The 15,592-nt window shown below is 40.9% G+C and overlaps 2 protein-coding genes across 4 annotated transcripts; one reads left to right on the top strand and one right to left on the bottom strand.

Moving 5' to 3' along the window:
• Positions 1-68: 68 nt before the first annotated feature.
• Positions 69-11,503, bottom strand: btk (Bruton agammaglobulinemia tyrosine kinase). 3 transcript variants are annotated; one of them, XM_071520818.1, is made up of 19 exons: positions 11,415-11,503; positions 7,236-7,287; positions 6,741-6,900; positions 6,436-6,540; positions 5,395-5,476; positions 4,970-5,095; positions 4,792-4,856; positions 4,518-4,702; positions 3,639-3,701; positions 3,295-3,349; positions 3,042-3,121; positions 2,558-2,685; positions 2,287-2,358; positions 1,775-1,946; positions 1,456-1,675; positions 1,225-1,289; positions 1,014-1,132; positions 743-900; positions 69-513 (listed from the first exon to the last, which is right to left on the bottom strand). In XM_071520818.1, the coding sequence occupies exons 3-19, from the start codon at positions 6,879-6,881 to the stop codon at positions 442-444; spliced, it is 1,908 nt and encodes a 635-aa protein (XP_071376919.1). In that variant the 5' UTR covers positions 6,882-6,900; positions 7,236-7,287; positions 11,415-11,503; the 3' UTR covers positions 69-441. The 3 variants fall into 3 exon arrangements, with proteins under 3 accessions (XP_071376919.1, XP_071376921.1, XP_071376920.1); XM_071520820.1 differs by having other exon boundaries at positions 4,979-5,095; XM_071520819.1 differs by lacking the exon at positions 11,415-11,503 and adding an exon at positions 8,838-8,909.
• A 505-nt stretch (positions 11,504-12,008) lies between these two features.
• rpl36a (ribosomal protein L36A) lies at positions 12,009-15,404 on the top strand. Its single transcript, XM_071520824.1, has 5 exons — positions 12,009-12,054; positions 12,834-12,939; positions 13,028-13,095; positions 13,190-13,312; positions 15,327-15,404. The coding sequence occupies exons 1-5, from the start codon at positions 12,052-12,054 to the stop codon at positions 15,345-15,347; spliced, it is 321 nt and encodes a 106-aa protein (XP_071376925.1). The 5' UTR covers positions 12,009-12,051; the 3' UTR covers positions 15,348-15,404.
• The last annotated feature ends 188 nt before the right edge of the window (positions 15,405-15,592 follow it).

Here is a 15,592-nt window from a genome sequence, read left to right as displayed (position 1 = left end):
CAAGAACAATTCTCTATTCCCCTTGCAGAGTCAGTAATTTCCCCAATGATTCAACAGCAGAGCCAATATACAGACACATACAATAAACGTTTAATTCAAACTTCTTCAATAAAATATACACATTTTAAAATGCTGGTCAACACGGCAATAATTGTACTTCTAATAATGTGATAGATTATTCTAATCAATTAGTAAAACGTGAGAAGTAGCATAACATTCACATTAGACCGACACATACAGAATAGTTTATGCATTCACATTACAGAGGATCTCAAAATGGCCGTTCAGTCCCATGTTCAGCATGTAGAGTGAGCTTCCTGGAACTGGGGTTAATGATTGTATTAACATTTCCAAGGGCACACAGCGATGAATATGTGGGGATGAGAGTCAACTGTTTGTGTGTGTGTGTGTGTGTGTGTGTGTGTGCACGTATTTTGAGATCTACTGGAGCTCATACAGCAAATCCTGAACAGTCAATGCCAGCTCCTGGAAGGTGGGCCTCTCCTCTGCCTTCTAGAAAAGCAGAAACACGAAAAGAGGAGCTGTGAGAGAAGCACTCAATAAACACCTATCATCAGTGTATATACACTTGCACTTATTTATACTTAATTATTTGTTTAGGCCAGTTTGCGGCTCATGCTGTCTCTCAAGTGGCAACGATTATGAATTTCTCTACTTACGGATCTTTAAATGCAACCTCCAACGAAACCCAAAACACAACAGCCACAGGCTTCTTACTCACATCAATCCAACAGCTTGTCATAATGTTGTAGACCTTGTCATTGGCCAGCTGGGGGCGGTAGAGGCGCAGGCCCCGGGACACCTGTTCCACTATCTCCGTGTTGTTCAGCCGTTCGTACGGAAGCCGTCCCAAGGTGTACACCTCCCACATTAGAACCCCTAATAAAGTAAATGAGGAGGTAACGCTATAAAAACACACACGCATGATTTACGATGTGTAAACACAACTATAAAGTGATAGAGTTTGTAAAGAAATAAAACCCATTACCCACCGTACGCCCAGATGTCTGACTTGCTGCTGAATTTACAGTAGAGCAGGACCTCAGGAGGCGACCAGCGAACTGGGAATTTTGAACCTGCTGAGCTTGTGTACTCGTCATCCAAGACATACCTAAGACCAAAGGGAGAGGATTTTCTGTTTTCGTATCACACTGTTTTGGAGTAACCGATGTGTATTATGTGTCCTTTAATTAAGTATTTTACCTAGATAGTCCAAAGTCAGTCACTTTGACGGTGCCGTTGGAATCTACTAAGCAGTTTCTGGCAGCCTGAGGACAGAATAAACAATACTCTTGATTTATGTATAATTATTGAACATCTTGCAGCAGTTCATCCTGTTGTGAAAGACCTCACCCCAGTGTATCTCAACATAACATGATGCAGTATTATAGGAGTGTAGTGGAGCATGTGTTGCACCATCACCATGTCTCTCACCAGGTCTCTGTGGATGTACTGCTGCGACTCTAGGTAGGCCATGCCCTCTGACACGTCCTTACACATCTCCAGGAGCTGGACGGTGGTCGGGTGCTGCTTCAGGCCCTCCCTCAGGTAGGTCAGCAGACAGCCGTTGGCGAGGAACTCTGTCACTATGTAAATGGGCCTTTGTTTGGTGCAGACGCCGTACAGCTGAACCAGGTTCTCATGGCGGAGCTTCCTGGTTTCAACCGAAAAGAGAAGGGAGTCTGTGACATTGTGACATGTAAAAATGACTTTGCTCTTCTAACATTGCGTGACAGAGAAAGGTTTGGCTTACATCATGATTTTGGCTTCTTCTATGAAATCATCTTCTGACATGGAGCCCTCTTTAATCATCTTAATGGCCACGTCATGCTGGCCCTGCCACTTCCCGTACTTCACCACTCCGAACTGACCGTTGCCCAGCTCCTTGATGAAGGTGAGGTGGCGGGGGTCGACCTCCCACACGCCTGGAGCAAACAGCAGAGAATGGAGAGGCACTTTTATAACTTGCTACGTCCAAGAGACAGGAAATCAGCCCAGTGAAGTGTGTGCGGCTTAAAGAGCACCTACCATAATTCCCCTCAGCAAAAAAATGTTACGCATGAACAAACAACTGAGCAAACAAATGAACAAACAAATGAACAGCCCCACCACCACCACCACTGCCCTTATTTTCCAGAAGTACCTCGTTTATGCTCATAGCCTCTGGTGATAATTAGCCATGAGAATTTTTCTGTCCAAGTCATAAACCCATCCAGACCCCAGCCATTAGTTGAAGTCATACTATTGGCATAGTCACACTCTTACCATAGCCAAGCCCCGCTGTCGATGGAGGCTGCGCCCGGTTTGACACAATGTATTTCAGCCTGCTGACCATACCTAGTGTAGGAGATAAACAAGTCATATCTTTTTTTTTGACCACATCATTATCTGTAAAGTGAATATATTTGATAAGGTGTAGATAGATAGATAGATAGATAGATAGATAGATAGATAGATATCTTTACTTATGACAATTAGCAGAGAGTTATGTGGGGATATTTATTTTAGATGTATGTATATATTCTCAGTGATAAACCTGCTGCATTGTGCTGGTGGTAGTTGATGAGATCTGGGATGCTGCTGAAGAAATGCTTCTCTGCCAGGTAAAACTGGCCTTGCTGGGTAGTGCAGATGTTGTAATGTCTGCAGCTTCCACCGGTATCCCTATGGAGAGAGAGAGCAACAGAAAGAGTGACATACAGTAGATTAGTCAACAAGTTTAGGCTTTGATCGACACAGTTTTCTATCAGTTTTCGATCCAATATGTATAAGAAAGTGAATGTGTCCTCAGTGTTATCCATAACAGCTCGCTCTCACACCCATGCCATTGAAAGCTCTGTAGACAGATTAACCCTGGTTTTGCATGAATGATTTACATCTTTCTCCCTCTGCAGGCTACAGTTTCCGCTTTCATTACAAACAGTTTTTCTTTTGATGTGTCCACACATGACTGGGGCTGGTGGATACAGTATAGGCGGTGCGCCATGCAGTGCAGTTTAACATCAGTGAGCCTTACTCACCCGCCACCCTTGCTGAACAGAGAGACAGTGTACTTCCCAGCCTTGCTTGAATCCCGTACCAAGAACCCTCCATCTTTGTTCTAAGAATGGGAAACAATGCACAAGCTTTAAAACAAGACGACTTTTGTACCAGAGGTATAAGAGAAGAGTAGATTCAGTAGAGTATGCCATTTTGCAGCTAACACAAATATATCAAAGATGTTTTCCTAAAGTTGTAAGGTGTAACATTGTTGATGTCACTCATTGAATTTACCTCGGTCTTCAACAAGTTTTCTGCCTGGCTGCGATTCATGTTCTTGCAGTACCAGCTGTTAAAATAAGTGGAATTATCATTATGTTTCAGAGTACATGGTGGGAGGGGAAGCAGCAGCAACAGATTTTTACTGGAAATCACATAACTCTTTCGGTAGTATTTACTGCTTCAGCAATCAAAGACACAGTTATTTATTACAACTGTATTTGGTTCACTGGGAGCTTTACAAAGAATTAAGATGCTTACAAAACACTTACACCTTATAAACACTGATATAATATAAGATACTGTCTAATGAATGCTATAACTGATTTGCAGACAAGTACAACAGAACCCATACTCACTCAAATCTTTCTAGCCCGTTTACTGCCTCCACAACATAATTACTTGGTATATATCCTTCTTTTCTGCAAAGGAGAACAGGACAAAAAAAGTAAAAAAATGTCCACACACACACACACACACACACCCACACACACATATACACATACACACACCCATACCAATGTGCATGAATTTTGTTGTTAACTTCACTTGAAGGATCACATGGTTCTCTGTGGGTTGAGAAAATTGGGCCTATGAAAAAAATCTTTCAAATCCTTTAAAAACCCATTGGATAAACTAAAAAATACATGGTAGTCAAGCTAGAAACAAAGGTTTACATTTACAGGTTTTCACCCAACAGCGACAGAATTCATGTTCCCTAGATCTCTGAACATGTGCAACTGTAATTCATTCAAAGTAGGAATGGGCAGTTTCTACTATTTTCAAGAAATCTTAAATGTCACTACTATGCTCCTATTTTTCCTTGTTTACATGGCACAAAGTATGAGGTAGGCTTTATTATCCCTACAGCAAAATTCTTTTGGTCAGATGCAGTAAAAACAGGACATACAGATAAAACCATAGAATACAACCGCTTCAAATTTAGGACATGCACTCCTTAGAAAAATGTCATCGCCTACCACCTGCATTGATACTTGAGTGACACCCATGTTTGCCATTTTGAGAGCAGCAAATGGATGCTATTTGTCACTGAAGCCTCTTGACTCAGATCTGCTGGTCTCATGGGCTGTTCATGTCTAATCTTAGAAGACTGTTATTGCTATAGGTCATGGGTTGGGCCACTCTTGTGCTCATTTTTGTACCACACACACACCTGCACACACGTACACAAAGCCACAGGCAATGATGCTGCCCTTCCTCGCAGCCACACGTCTCACCCATATTTGTCCCGGGCCCTCCACCAGTTTGTGTCCGACATCTCGAGGATGGTGTACGCTTCGTCCTTCCTCAGCTCCAGGTCCTGGGGCGTCACGGGTGAGTATTCGTACTCGGCTATGACTGTCATACCCACGGAGCGGGCAGGCTGCTCAGGCTGTGGAGGTAAAGGCCTGGCCGGCTTCTCCTGAAACAACATGAGTTCAGGGGGCTGTGTTATAAAATTTCTATCTGTTTCTGATCAATAGATATTGTTCTAAAAGGACGTGTGAATACCTCTTGTGGGGTCGGAGGAAGAGGTTTCCTGGATCCCCTTCTCCGAGACTGTTTGGATGCAAAGCCTATTAATGATATAATTTGATTCATGAATGGACTAATTTAGTGACAGGGTGATGTTAATTTGTTGATTGTTGCAGATTTCAAACCGTTGTTTCAAAGAGGATGGCTCTCTCACCGTTCTTACCATCCAGAACCTTGCATCCCATAGCTTGTTTAACTTCTTGCTGGCAACAGAGCCACATCCCATCCACCCAGAAGCAAGGGTGGTACTTCTGCATCAGATCCTTGTTGAAGCGCACCACTATACACAAGTATGGGCACACACACACACACACACACACACACACACACACACACACACACATGTGGGCGGACATTTACATTGAATCAACATTTGCATTTGCATAGCCACCCAGAACTTCCGCTGTGCAGCAGGCACTGGATGGTCAGCGTGAATATATATGTGATATATTCCATGATGTCTACCTGATTATTATTCTACCTGTTTATGTAAATATAGTCTAATTCTGCATATTTAATACTGTGACTATAGCATGAAAACTAGATCTTACATAAACAGAAATATGCATATATACTAACTTTCTTTCAACTTCTTTATCCACTCAGCCCGAACATCTTCATTCTTTGCAAAGACGTACAGCGGCCCTTCATCATAAATTATCTATGGCACAAATGATAAAAAAAGAAACACACATCAGCTGTTTTTGTTATAGTTATGTGTCATTTCAAGACATTAAGTGATGTTTTTTTTTTTTCCATTTATTAGTTCATGTATGGATACATGTGGTACCTCTTATTCTACACCTATACCTGAACACATATGTGTGAGAAAAACCGAAACAAAATGAAGCAAATTGCGGTATGCGATGGTATTCAGTGCAGCTCAAGATAGAAACTCTTCAAGCTGTTCTTGGGGTACTTTTAGATGGTTTATGTCAGCCAGACACCTTCTGTCATGCCACCTTGTCTTTGACTTGTGAATTGCCATGTCTGCAGTGGCAACACCTGCATAGTCAATGAAAGCCCCATGTTCATCTGGGTGTGAGAGATGGTTTCACTTCTTACAATGGACTTTCACAACATTAACTATTGAACGACTGAACTGTTTTGTCTGCCAGGAGAAAAATTGCCTCAGTATTTCTCAGTAAAAGCCTCCCCCATGTTGCTTCTTGGAACTTCTACAAAATTTTGAAAAAGTGAGACACTGTCAAAGAAGAAACACATTTCACGGGCTGCATTATTCATCTATAGTGGCCTAAATTGAAAATGCAATACAGTATGAAAATCTTGTTGTCACAGATTCTGAGTTACAGTACCTTGGCAATATTTTGTGCTTGCTACCTCAAAAACACCTCATGAACACCAGGAAGCAGGTGGGAGTGAAAGCACCAAAAAAAACATAGATCATAGACATGTGAGAAAGTGGTTTCACTGTGAGGTGTTTGAGTCACACTTTGATAGGTGATATAGTCCCAGCATTCATTACTTTTTAACTAAGTACATTGATGCAAATCTGTCCGCAACTTTTATAATCGTTATATAATCGTCTCCCTTTAAAAACATATTTTAAATCTCAGTGGGACTTTACAGGGTTAAAGAAGTAAATTAAATGGCGTCTACCTGGAATGCATACAGGCGCTCTGGTGGAGCGGTGGGCTCTGGCTGGACCAACTCCACACACTTGATCTTCTCTAGGTCAACTGCTCCCCTCAGCCCTTTCCTTTTCTGCTCAACAGAGGAGAAAACAATCAAGTACCTCAGGGGTAAACAGATGCATGGGGCTGCATTGTTCTTGAAAATTGCCAGCAAACATTAGTCCAAGACAAGCGCTTCGCAGGTTAATTGAAAGTGTATGATGATTTTGTGTAAAAGATCTATTACATGCCGTTACAATGTACATGAATTCTGCAGTTACATATACCTACCCTTTTGTCGGGATCGTAATCATAGTAGGCTATTTTTTCCTGCGTGAGAACAAACAATCTTTCCTTGTAGTTCAAGGGGGAGGTCTTCTTCTTCTGCTGAGATCGTTTTATGAAGATTTCTTCCAGTATATAGTCTGACATGATTCAATCTGTATGAATCCTACGTGGGAACAAGGCATAATGAATATGTAAAGCATAACAGTAAATTTAAAGCAAACAACAACAGAGCCTACCCTGCTGTTTAGAGCTACATTAGTCAACCCATTCATACATAAACGGATCATTTCACCTCTGCCCAAGCAGTATTCACATTGCTCAGAGCAGTGACTGACTCATCCAATAGCACAATGCTTAGCCTGGCAAATTAGGCAGCCTTGGGTTATGTTGCCCGTCACACTGAATTAATCAGTTTATTCATTTCCTTTGCAAAAGTTAAGTGTAGATTTAGGGGTTCTTTGACTGAATTCAGGTCAGTTACTAGTTGTCTTTACTTACCCACTCTTCATAGACTCAGAGCGATGCCACTACAACAGGTGCGAGTGTAGATCTGGAAAGAGATGAAGAGAGTGTGAACAGGTATCAGTGTGAGATTAACAGTGGTTTGCATAAGCCCTCCTTTTCACGTCAATAACACCCTTTGTTTCCAGAGTTTCCTCCCTTGGCACATCTGTTTCCTTCAGCTATATCTTCTGTCTGCACCCTGCTCAGTGACCCAGAGGTCCTGTGGTCCTGCACAATGGGCCGAGCATGGCACTAACGCTGCCAGGGTTAGGAATTCAATTCCCGCTGGGCCGCCCATACTGGAAAAGTATGCATTTGTATTAAGTGACTTGGGTGCAAGGAGATTTGGATTCACCAAAGTATTCACCAAATTTCATTTGTATGTACAATATGTATCACAGTAATTAATGACAGGACAGTTACTTGCATCCAAACACAGTTGCTTTTCCAAAATTTTGCGGCCAGTTTATTAAATGCCATGAAATTGCAGATGTTTTTGACTGGCCTGATGGGACAAATCTTGCTCTCTCACAGTGTGCGTGCACACACACACACACACACACACACACACACACACACACACACACACACACACACACACACACACACACTTTAAATACTTTATATGAACCCACTTTTGCAGGCCAGAATCAGGGCTTCTCGTAGGCCTTTGTTTAAAAAAATGGTGTTGGGTACATTTGAAAACACATCATAAGGAATATTAAACCACCTCATCATCACATGTCACACACACACACACACACACACACACACACACACACACACACACACACACTTAATTGCATTTTACCTGCATTATAAGATACAGAGGCAAATGAATAACCCTATATCTCCTTTGACTTTTATGACAGGCTTATTGTACCATGGTTTCAGTACCTGCCAACCACATGAGTCAATAGAGGCCTCTATTGATACCACAGATAGGTGGGAGTGTGAGAGAGTTTGGCAGAGAATTATTCAGGTCTGTTATATATTTAGGGATGAGGATAATATACCCTCTGTGGTGTCACCTTAACAGCACCCAAAGGGCTGAAACCATTGTTTACTGCTGAGCATCAATAAACAGAAACAACAACAAAAACTCTCAGTATCTTGTCATTTTGGATCAGATCAGTGTTTTGCCTTTGTTCATTCAGCAGGAAAACAAAACAAAACACCACTGCTAGAGAAAATGAAAAATTCTGAGTGATGTATTATAGTTTATCACATTTTAATCCCACAAGATACACCAGTAAAGGACCGGTGTGTAGAATTAGCACTTTTTATGTGCGTAAAATGGACAAACAAGAACAGCTTTAGCACTGCAACCTGCACTAGAGCCAAAACCTGGGCCAAACAAAAGACAGATGTAGAACTAAAACCAGGATCAGTCATAACTACCTCTCCTACCAACATTTGTAGAGGAAGCACTGCTACATATAGAATCAGACACATCAAATACAACCACGCTTTAACGTCTAAATAACGCTTTGCATACATGGAATATGACTCTAATCATACAATAAAGATGCATAATACACTAAAGGCCGTAGTGCCGCTTCAAACAAGGACAGTAAGTCAGTGGCTCAAACTCACCCTGGTCACGCAGCTGAATCCTTATTGTCTATACTCTGTCAGAAGTGTTTGTAGTTCAGCTCTGCCTATTTTCAGCTTGTGAGCACTTCCTTCTATCATCTGAACTGTAACACCACCAGAGGCTTCAGTCACTCCCCACTAACCAGGACTGTGACATTTCTTCACACTAGAGTGACAGTGGTTATCTGGTTTTTGTTTTGTACTGTCATATACAGACAGCAATGTTCCCCATTCCATGAAACACTGGTTTACTCATTCCTCATTTGCTGAAAGGTTAAACAAAACGAACGTGTAGTTTTTTCACATTAGCGGTCATTAGTGGAGTAGAACTAACCCTGTGGATAATGAACATCGTCGTGCCATTCCCCTTCTCTCTTTCTCTCTCTGTCTGTCTCTCTCTGTCTCTCTCTCTCTGTCTCCCTCTCTGTCTCCCTCTCTCTGTCTCCCTGACCTGGTGGTGCAAATGTCTTATCTGTCCACTATCTATAACTGCATGTATTTCCATATTCCATTTTATCATGGCTACCAGAAGGACTGCTTTTTTATTTGAAGGGTTGTGAGTCACGGCGGCTGACACAGACAATCTCATAGGGAAGTTGCATCAGTGTTGTACTGCAATATGAAGGGAGAAGAAACTCAGTGGCCCTGCAGCAATTCAGTCTGACACTGTTATGTGTATTTGGTTGTCTAGCATTTGCGTGGCAAAACTTATGGATTTACTAGTGGCATTTAACAAACAAACATCTAGCTAAAATGTGTCATTTGATGTGCCTTTCAAGGGAAATTACGCAGGGCAATCTTTAAGGCAACTCGGTTGGACAACAGCGCCAAGAGAGTATCCTCAACAATGCTGCTTTAATCTCACAGGAACATCTTTTTGCAGGAGAACATCTGAATATATTTTTGCCTCAGCGTGTTCCCCATCTATATGCCCCCCCAAAAAATGGCCTATTGTGTCAAAACACGACATGTTTAAATTTAAAAGTCCAAAAGTCTAATGAAAGTGTGTTTTAAGTTGGAATGCAATTGTGTCTTGCGTTGCACTTTGTCCACTATGTATGACACAGCAAAGCTCAGCATGTCCGATGAATACTTTAGTCTAACAGGAAACTCGTAAGATGCTCTCTTTGGACGTTTCCTGACAGATAAGTGTGTGCTGTGTGTGCAAGTGCGTGTGTGTGGGTGAGTGAACGAGAGAGAGAGATAGATAGATAGAGAGAGAGAGAGAAAGAGAGAGAGAGAGCGCAAAGTTATGGAGATGTTCAATGCTGAAAGGGCCACAAGTCTTCAAAGGTTCTAACACAGGAATACTCTCCATCCATATTAAGATACCACATCAATTAAGCTTTCTACTATTCACTTATTCACTTCAGAATACACAAACAGGATAAAACACGTGCCGATCATTTTCAGAGAGCTACCGCGTGCACATGAAGCCAGTTTTGGGGAAACTACTTCACAATTAAATGTGAAGTTAAAAAAATATGGTGCTGTAGATTTATGGTGGTATAGCGTGATGTTTTCTATGGTACTCATTTGTATAGTAGCATATCATTCTGTTAAACTCTTGGTTGGGCCTCTACAGGAATGCTCACCTTGGATTATGACACATGGGATACTAACATCAAATACGATTCATCCTTTCAACATTATTATGCATCTTTTCTGTTTGTTAAAAGTCTGTTAAGCCTGTTCTACAGGCCTGTACAGTTAGTCTCACAACAAACTATTTGGATTTGGATGAGGGGAATACAATGAAGCCATATCCAGGTTACCTCCAAATTATTTCTTTGTCTTTGCATTCTGTCAAGGTGTGCCCCAACATCAACTGAAAGTGTTTTTTACTGACTGAGAACAAAACACCAAACACTAATGTCCAGTTTAGAAAGCCTATTTTACATGAGGACAATGAAGTACCCATAGGCTTACAGCCCTATAATTTGACAGGAAAATGAAGCGAGAGTTAGGGGAGGAATAGGACACAGAAATATTGTAAAACATGCAAAAACATGTAGTTTGTAATGCCTAAGTTAAAAGTAGTTAACCACATAAAACTATTAATATTTGAATTTATATCCAACATAAATCTAAACCACTGTACTACTGCAGGACATAGTTATACAAGTACTTGTAACAACTCTCCATCATGGCATGGCACAGCATAACAAATCATAGTGCATAACAATTATCAAAACATACTGTAACAAATATAACATCATTGCCTTTTAGTGGGTAATGCCACATCAATTTGGCTTATATCATTTATCTATCTTTGTGTTTTTCAGTGGGGGAGGGGTCCCACCAATATTTGCATGCAAACTCTGTGCATATTGATGGACTTCCATCACACTTCAGTGTCTCCACCAAACTTCCAGAGCTATAGAAAATACTTTGAATTAATATATTTTGAGTGGTAGACATAAGCCAATGGTGACTATTCAGCTAAATGCTTTGTCTTCCAAATGTATTTTAGTTAAGAAACTGCTTCCATCATATAGATTCAAGTGAACAAAGTATTTACTCCAAGAATACTTCTTGACCTTTAATAGCCTTCAATCCAACAGCCTCATTACTTACCCAGACACCAAAAACAGTCAAGCATCAGACGAATGACCACAGATGCTGAGGGTTCAGGCGATGGCATGGACCTCTGCCTTAGTGGCTTGTCTTCCATAAAATGTGTGTTAGTCTGTGATGCAAGAAACTAAACCCCACCCATAGAGAGGAATTGACTCCACTTACTTCCCCTTTTTCTTCCTGCTCATTTTCATATCAGCTCTCTGGACAGTTTTGGTGATAAGTGAAAGAGGGCTAAACATTAACACAGTCGGTTACTGAATGTAGTTCGACTATTCCACTTTACTTGGGGGAATTCTATTCAATCTACTGCCAAATTGAATTTTGCAGGGGCAAGGCATTAATAATCTATTTTTTTACTATGACTTACAGTTATAAGTAGGTATTTATTGTGTTTTAAGCAGACTAGTGAATGCATGTGAATTGAAATTTAAAGAGACCTCTGCTGTCTGGTAATTGTTAAATACAAGAGATGTGTAGAGTTTTTGCCCTCTCTAATGTTTACAGTTTTTATTTCGACAAGCCACTAGGGGGCAGACTATAAAAAACTGTGCACCACAAAAGTCGTCCGCCGAGGTCTTTATTAAACTGGTTCCGGCTTCAGCCTCTCTCTTTTCCTCTGCATCGGGACGCAGCCATGGTATGAAATAATTACTCGGATACACTTTGCAGAATCAACCTCAATCCTAGCGATTTGAGACATTTTATTTCATTTTGTTAATCCATCTGTGTAAACCTTCTTTCGATACACACATTCAGGGTATTATTAGCCGTCATATGGCCAGTTTATGCCATTTAATTGTCCATGAACACTACTCAAGTAAATGTTCCTATCAAATGGCCGTTGCTAGTCATGGTTCCACCCTACCTGGCCCATGTTTTAAGATTGAATAAATGTCATTCACGTTAGACATTATGACAAATAACTGCCTTTTAGCGTATCCTTAAATACCATACATCCGCACATCCACCACACACTGAAAGGACCTTAATGTTTTCCATGCCAAATGTTAGCTTGTTGCTACATGCACACGGTCTCTCACCGTGCTGTCGTAACGTTAGGTTTCTATCCGTTAATTCTCAAAGTCAGGTACGGAAGGACGGTTGTGTTTTGGTTCTTTGATGTTAGTCTTTTAAACGCATGTATTTTACTCAGCGAAATCGCATATATTTTAGGTGAACTTAAGTGTTTGTGTCCGTTCTCGGCTTGGTCACTTGGCTGGCCAGCTAGCTTGCTAGCTGTAACACGTTAGCCAAAGCAGTTTGCCGCTGTCACCTGGTGAAAGATGCTTGCAATTCTCATTTCACTGCATCCTATATTCTCCGAACTGCCAGTCAGACTGGGTGTAAGTTACTTATCTAGCCTGCTGCCAGGTTCATGTTGTATCGGCCTAAACTTTTCTCTTGTTTGATGTTAAGGTGAACGTCCCGAAGACCCGCAGGACCTACTGCAAAAAGTGCAAGAAGCACCAGCCCCACAAAGTTACCCAGTACAAGAAGGGAAAGGATTCTCTTTACGCACAGGGTAAGCAAAGTGTGGTTCACTGCTAACTTGGTATTGGGTGTAAATGAGGTGTGCCATGAACTGTGGCTAAAGTACTTATGTTCTGCAGGTAAGAGGAGATACGACAGAAAGCAGAGCGGGTACGGTGGACAGACAAAGCCTATTTTCCGTAAAAAGGTAAGCATCACCTTCTGATGGTTTCTGACTTGGGCTGTCCAGTATTGTACTGGAATAGTGTATGTAATCGTACACCAATGCACACTCTCCACAGGCTAAGACAACAAAGAAGATTGTGTTGAGGCTAGAGTGCGTGGAGCCCAACTGCAGATCCAAGAGAATGCTGGCCATCAAGAGATGCAAGCACTTTGAGTTGGGTGGTGACAAGAAGAGAAAGGTAAGGGTCATCAAACTTAATGTGTGTGTGCATTCCCACCATGTGGTCCACAGTTAAGTGGGTATTTTGTGGGAGTCCTCTGGTAGTTGTACAGTAAATTTAGAGCTATCATGGCACTTATTGGGGAATTAGCATCTCCAGATTAAAATATTTTCCCAAAGACATCACCAAGTACAACCTTTGATGGATCTCATTTAAGCAACACAAAATAACACTCAAAGATCATCTGAAATGATGAAGCACTGTTGAGGTCAGAGTGGCAATCTTGATGACAGACATGGAGGCAAAAGCGATGTATATTGTGCAGGAAGTGCCAAAAGGCTATGTAGTCTATGCAGTTCTTAAATTAAAATGCATTGGCACCCTGAAAAATTCTCGCTTGTCCAAAACATGTCCCGAGAACATGATCTGGGTTGGCCTTTAAGCGTAATTAAAGGATAAAGACCCAAGAAATTATCCTGTTCTCAGTTTTTCAACATATTTGGGCTGAATCAGAAGTGATCATGTTGTGGCACATAGTTAAAATTTGTATTCAGAAGTTGGATTGCGCTCAAATCACACAAATTTTTCTATAACTGATTTCATGGTCCAATTAGTGTTTAGTGTACTCTGTATATAATGGAGGCATGCTTCTTTGACCACATTTGTTTTTCCGGAAGCTAAAATGATCTGCTTATCCTTTTTAAACTCTTTGTTGTGCACATGAGGTTTTGATTCTTCAAAATAGGGACGTAGTAATGGTAACATTACAATCAATAAAATCAATAAATCAATACCACGTTAATTCCTAAACATGAGTATAATTGCCGTAAAGGAAAAACCACTGCTGAGATTTGCTTCCTCTTCCTACCCAATGCTTCATTTTACATTCTGTGCCACCAGGCCAGATTTGGAAGGAAATCTGCTGTTTTGCTTTATGCTGCAAAACAGGGTGTTTTTACTTAATAAGTGAAGCACAACTTTATTCCAATTCCACTATTCTAACAGCGTAGCTTCTACTGCATATTGGCTTACCTTGTCGGAAGGCATATTTGGTGTTATCAAGGGCTTTTATCAGCTTTTATCCTTCTGCTTGCTCTTCATAATAAACATATGGGGAGCATCGCCTGGGAGGGAGAGAGGGTCAAGTAGCAACATCCTCTTTACAACAGGAAGCAACACATTTTTTGGGAAATGTGGTCTTAGTTGCAAGAAACAAAAGATACTACATTTAATCCTGAAACACAAAACCATGTGCGTTGATCCACTGACCACAAACAAATTGTTCAAATCCGTATAACTCAGTAAAACAATCTAATCAAGTTAGTGCTTGTCAGTTTCCGTTCATCCCCGTTTCAAAACAAACTGTAAACTCATTAGGATAAGCTTGTCGACATTCTCGACAATTGCGCACTATTCAGGTAGTGTTTGTGATGGGGTGAATGGGCCGTGTGTGTATATACAGTAGCTTGTCAGCCTCATGGTTTACATAATTCATTCCTCTACCCATCTCACAGTGCAACTCGCTCTAAATCTTTGGGTCAGAGTAAGAAGGTTGAAATACATGCTAGGTGTGTTGCACTGTGGGTGGGTTGGATAGACTGCAACCCAAGAGCTTGAAATGTTTTTCTTACTGCTGAGTTCGATGGTCAGTCACAAAATTAGAAAATTGTCTTAATTTAAACTGTTCAAGTGTTAAATGCTTGCTTGGTAGAGCTAATGCATTTTAAGTCCAAAGTGGTAGTTGTCGCCCAAACATGACTTGGGATGTTAGAATAGGCTGTTCAAGGTGGGAAATAAAATCAACATTTCAATACAGATACTTTACATTATGGATATGCCATTCAATAGTTGTGGGGCTCAGTTAACAAATGTGCAGGAAACCTGTTCATTATAAAGCATTTCTTCCTGGTTCAGAAAGTGACCTTCCATTTCAACAACACAGTGCTCGAATGCCTTGATTAACAATTGACCTCATTGTGGATTATAAATGAGTATATAAATTTAACCATGCTTTTCATCTGTTCTCTTTCAGGGCCAGGTCATCCAGTTCTAAACTGTGGCCCAGTCTTCTGGATGTTGTCACTGTTTTCAATAAATTGATTGAAATATACTCTGGAGTTCAGTCCTTCTTTCACCTTAATTGTCACTATGCTTTTTAGATGAACAAGACTAGAGCTTGACGGTTATATGCTAGTTTTACTTATTTTGAGATGGTGTTTTCACTTGTGTGCTCAATTTGCTGTATGGTGTGGATCATCACTTCAGATTTTTACAAACATTCATAGAAACTGTGCAAAC

Source organism: Centroberyx affinis, unplaced genomic scaffold (assembly GCF_046629955.1).
Source record: "Centroberyx affinis isolate AG114_WGS23_722 - 3 ecotype Tasmania unplaced genomic scaffold, CSIRO-AGI_Caff_v1 ptg000827l_1, whole genome shotgun sequence".
In the NCBI taxonomy this organism is placed as follows: Eukaryota; Metazoa; Chordata; class Actinopteri; order Beryciformes; family Berycidae; genus Centroberyx; species Centroberyx affinis.
The sequence above is the reverse complement of the archived record's forward strand: the minus strand, read 5'-3'. Positions and strand labels throughout refer to the sequence as shown.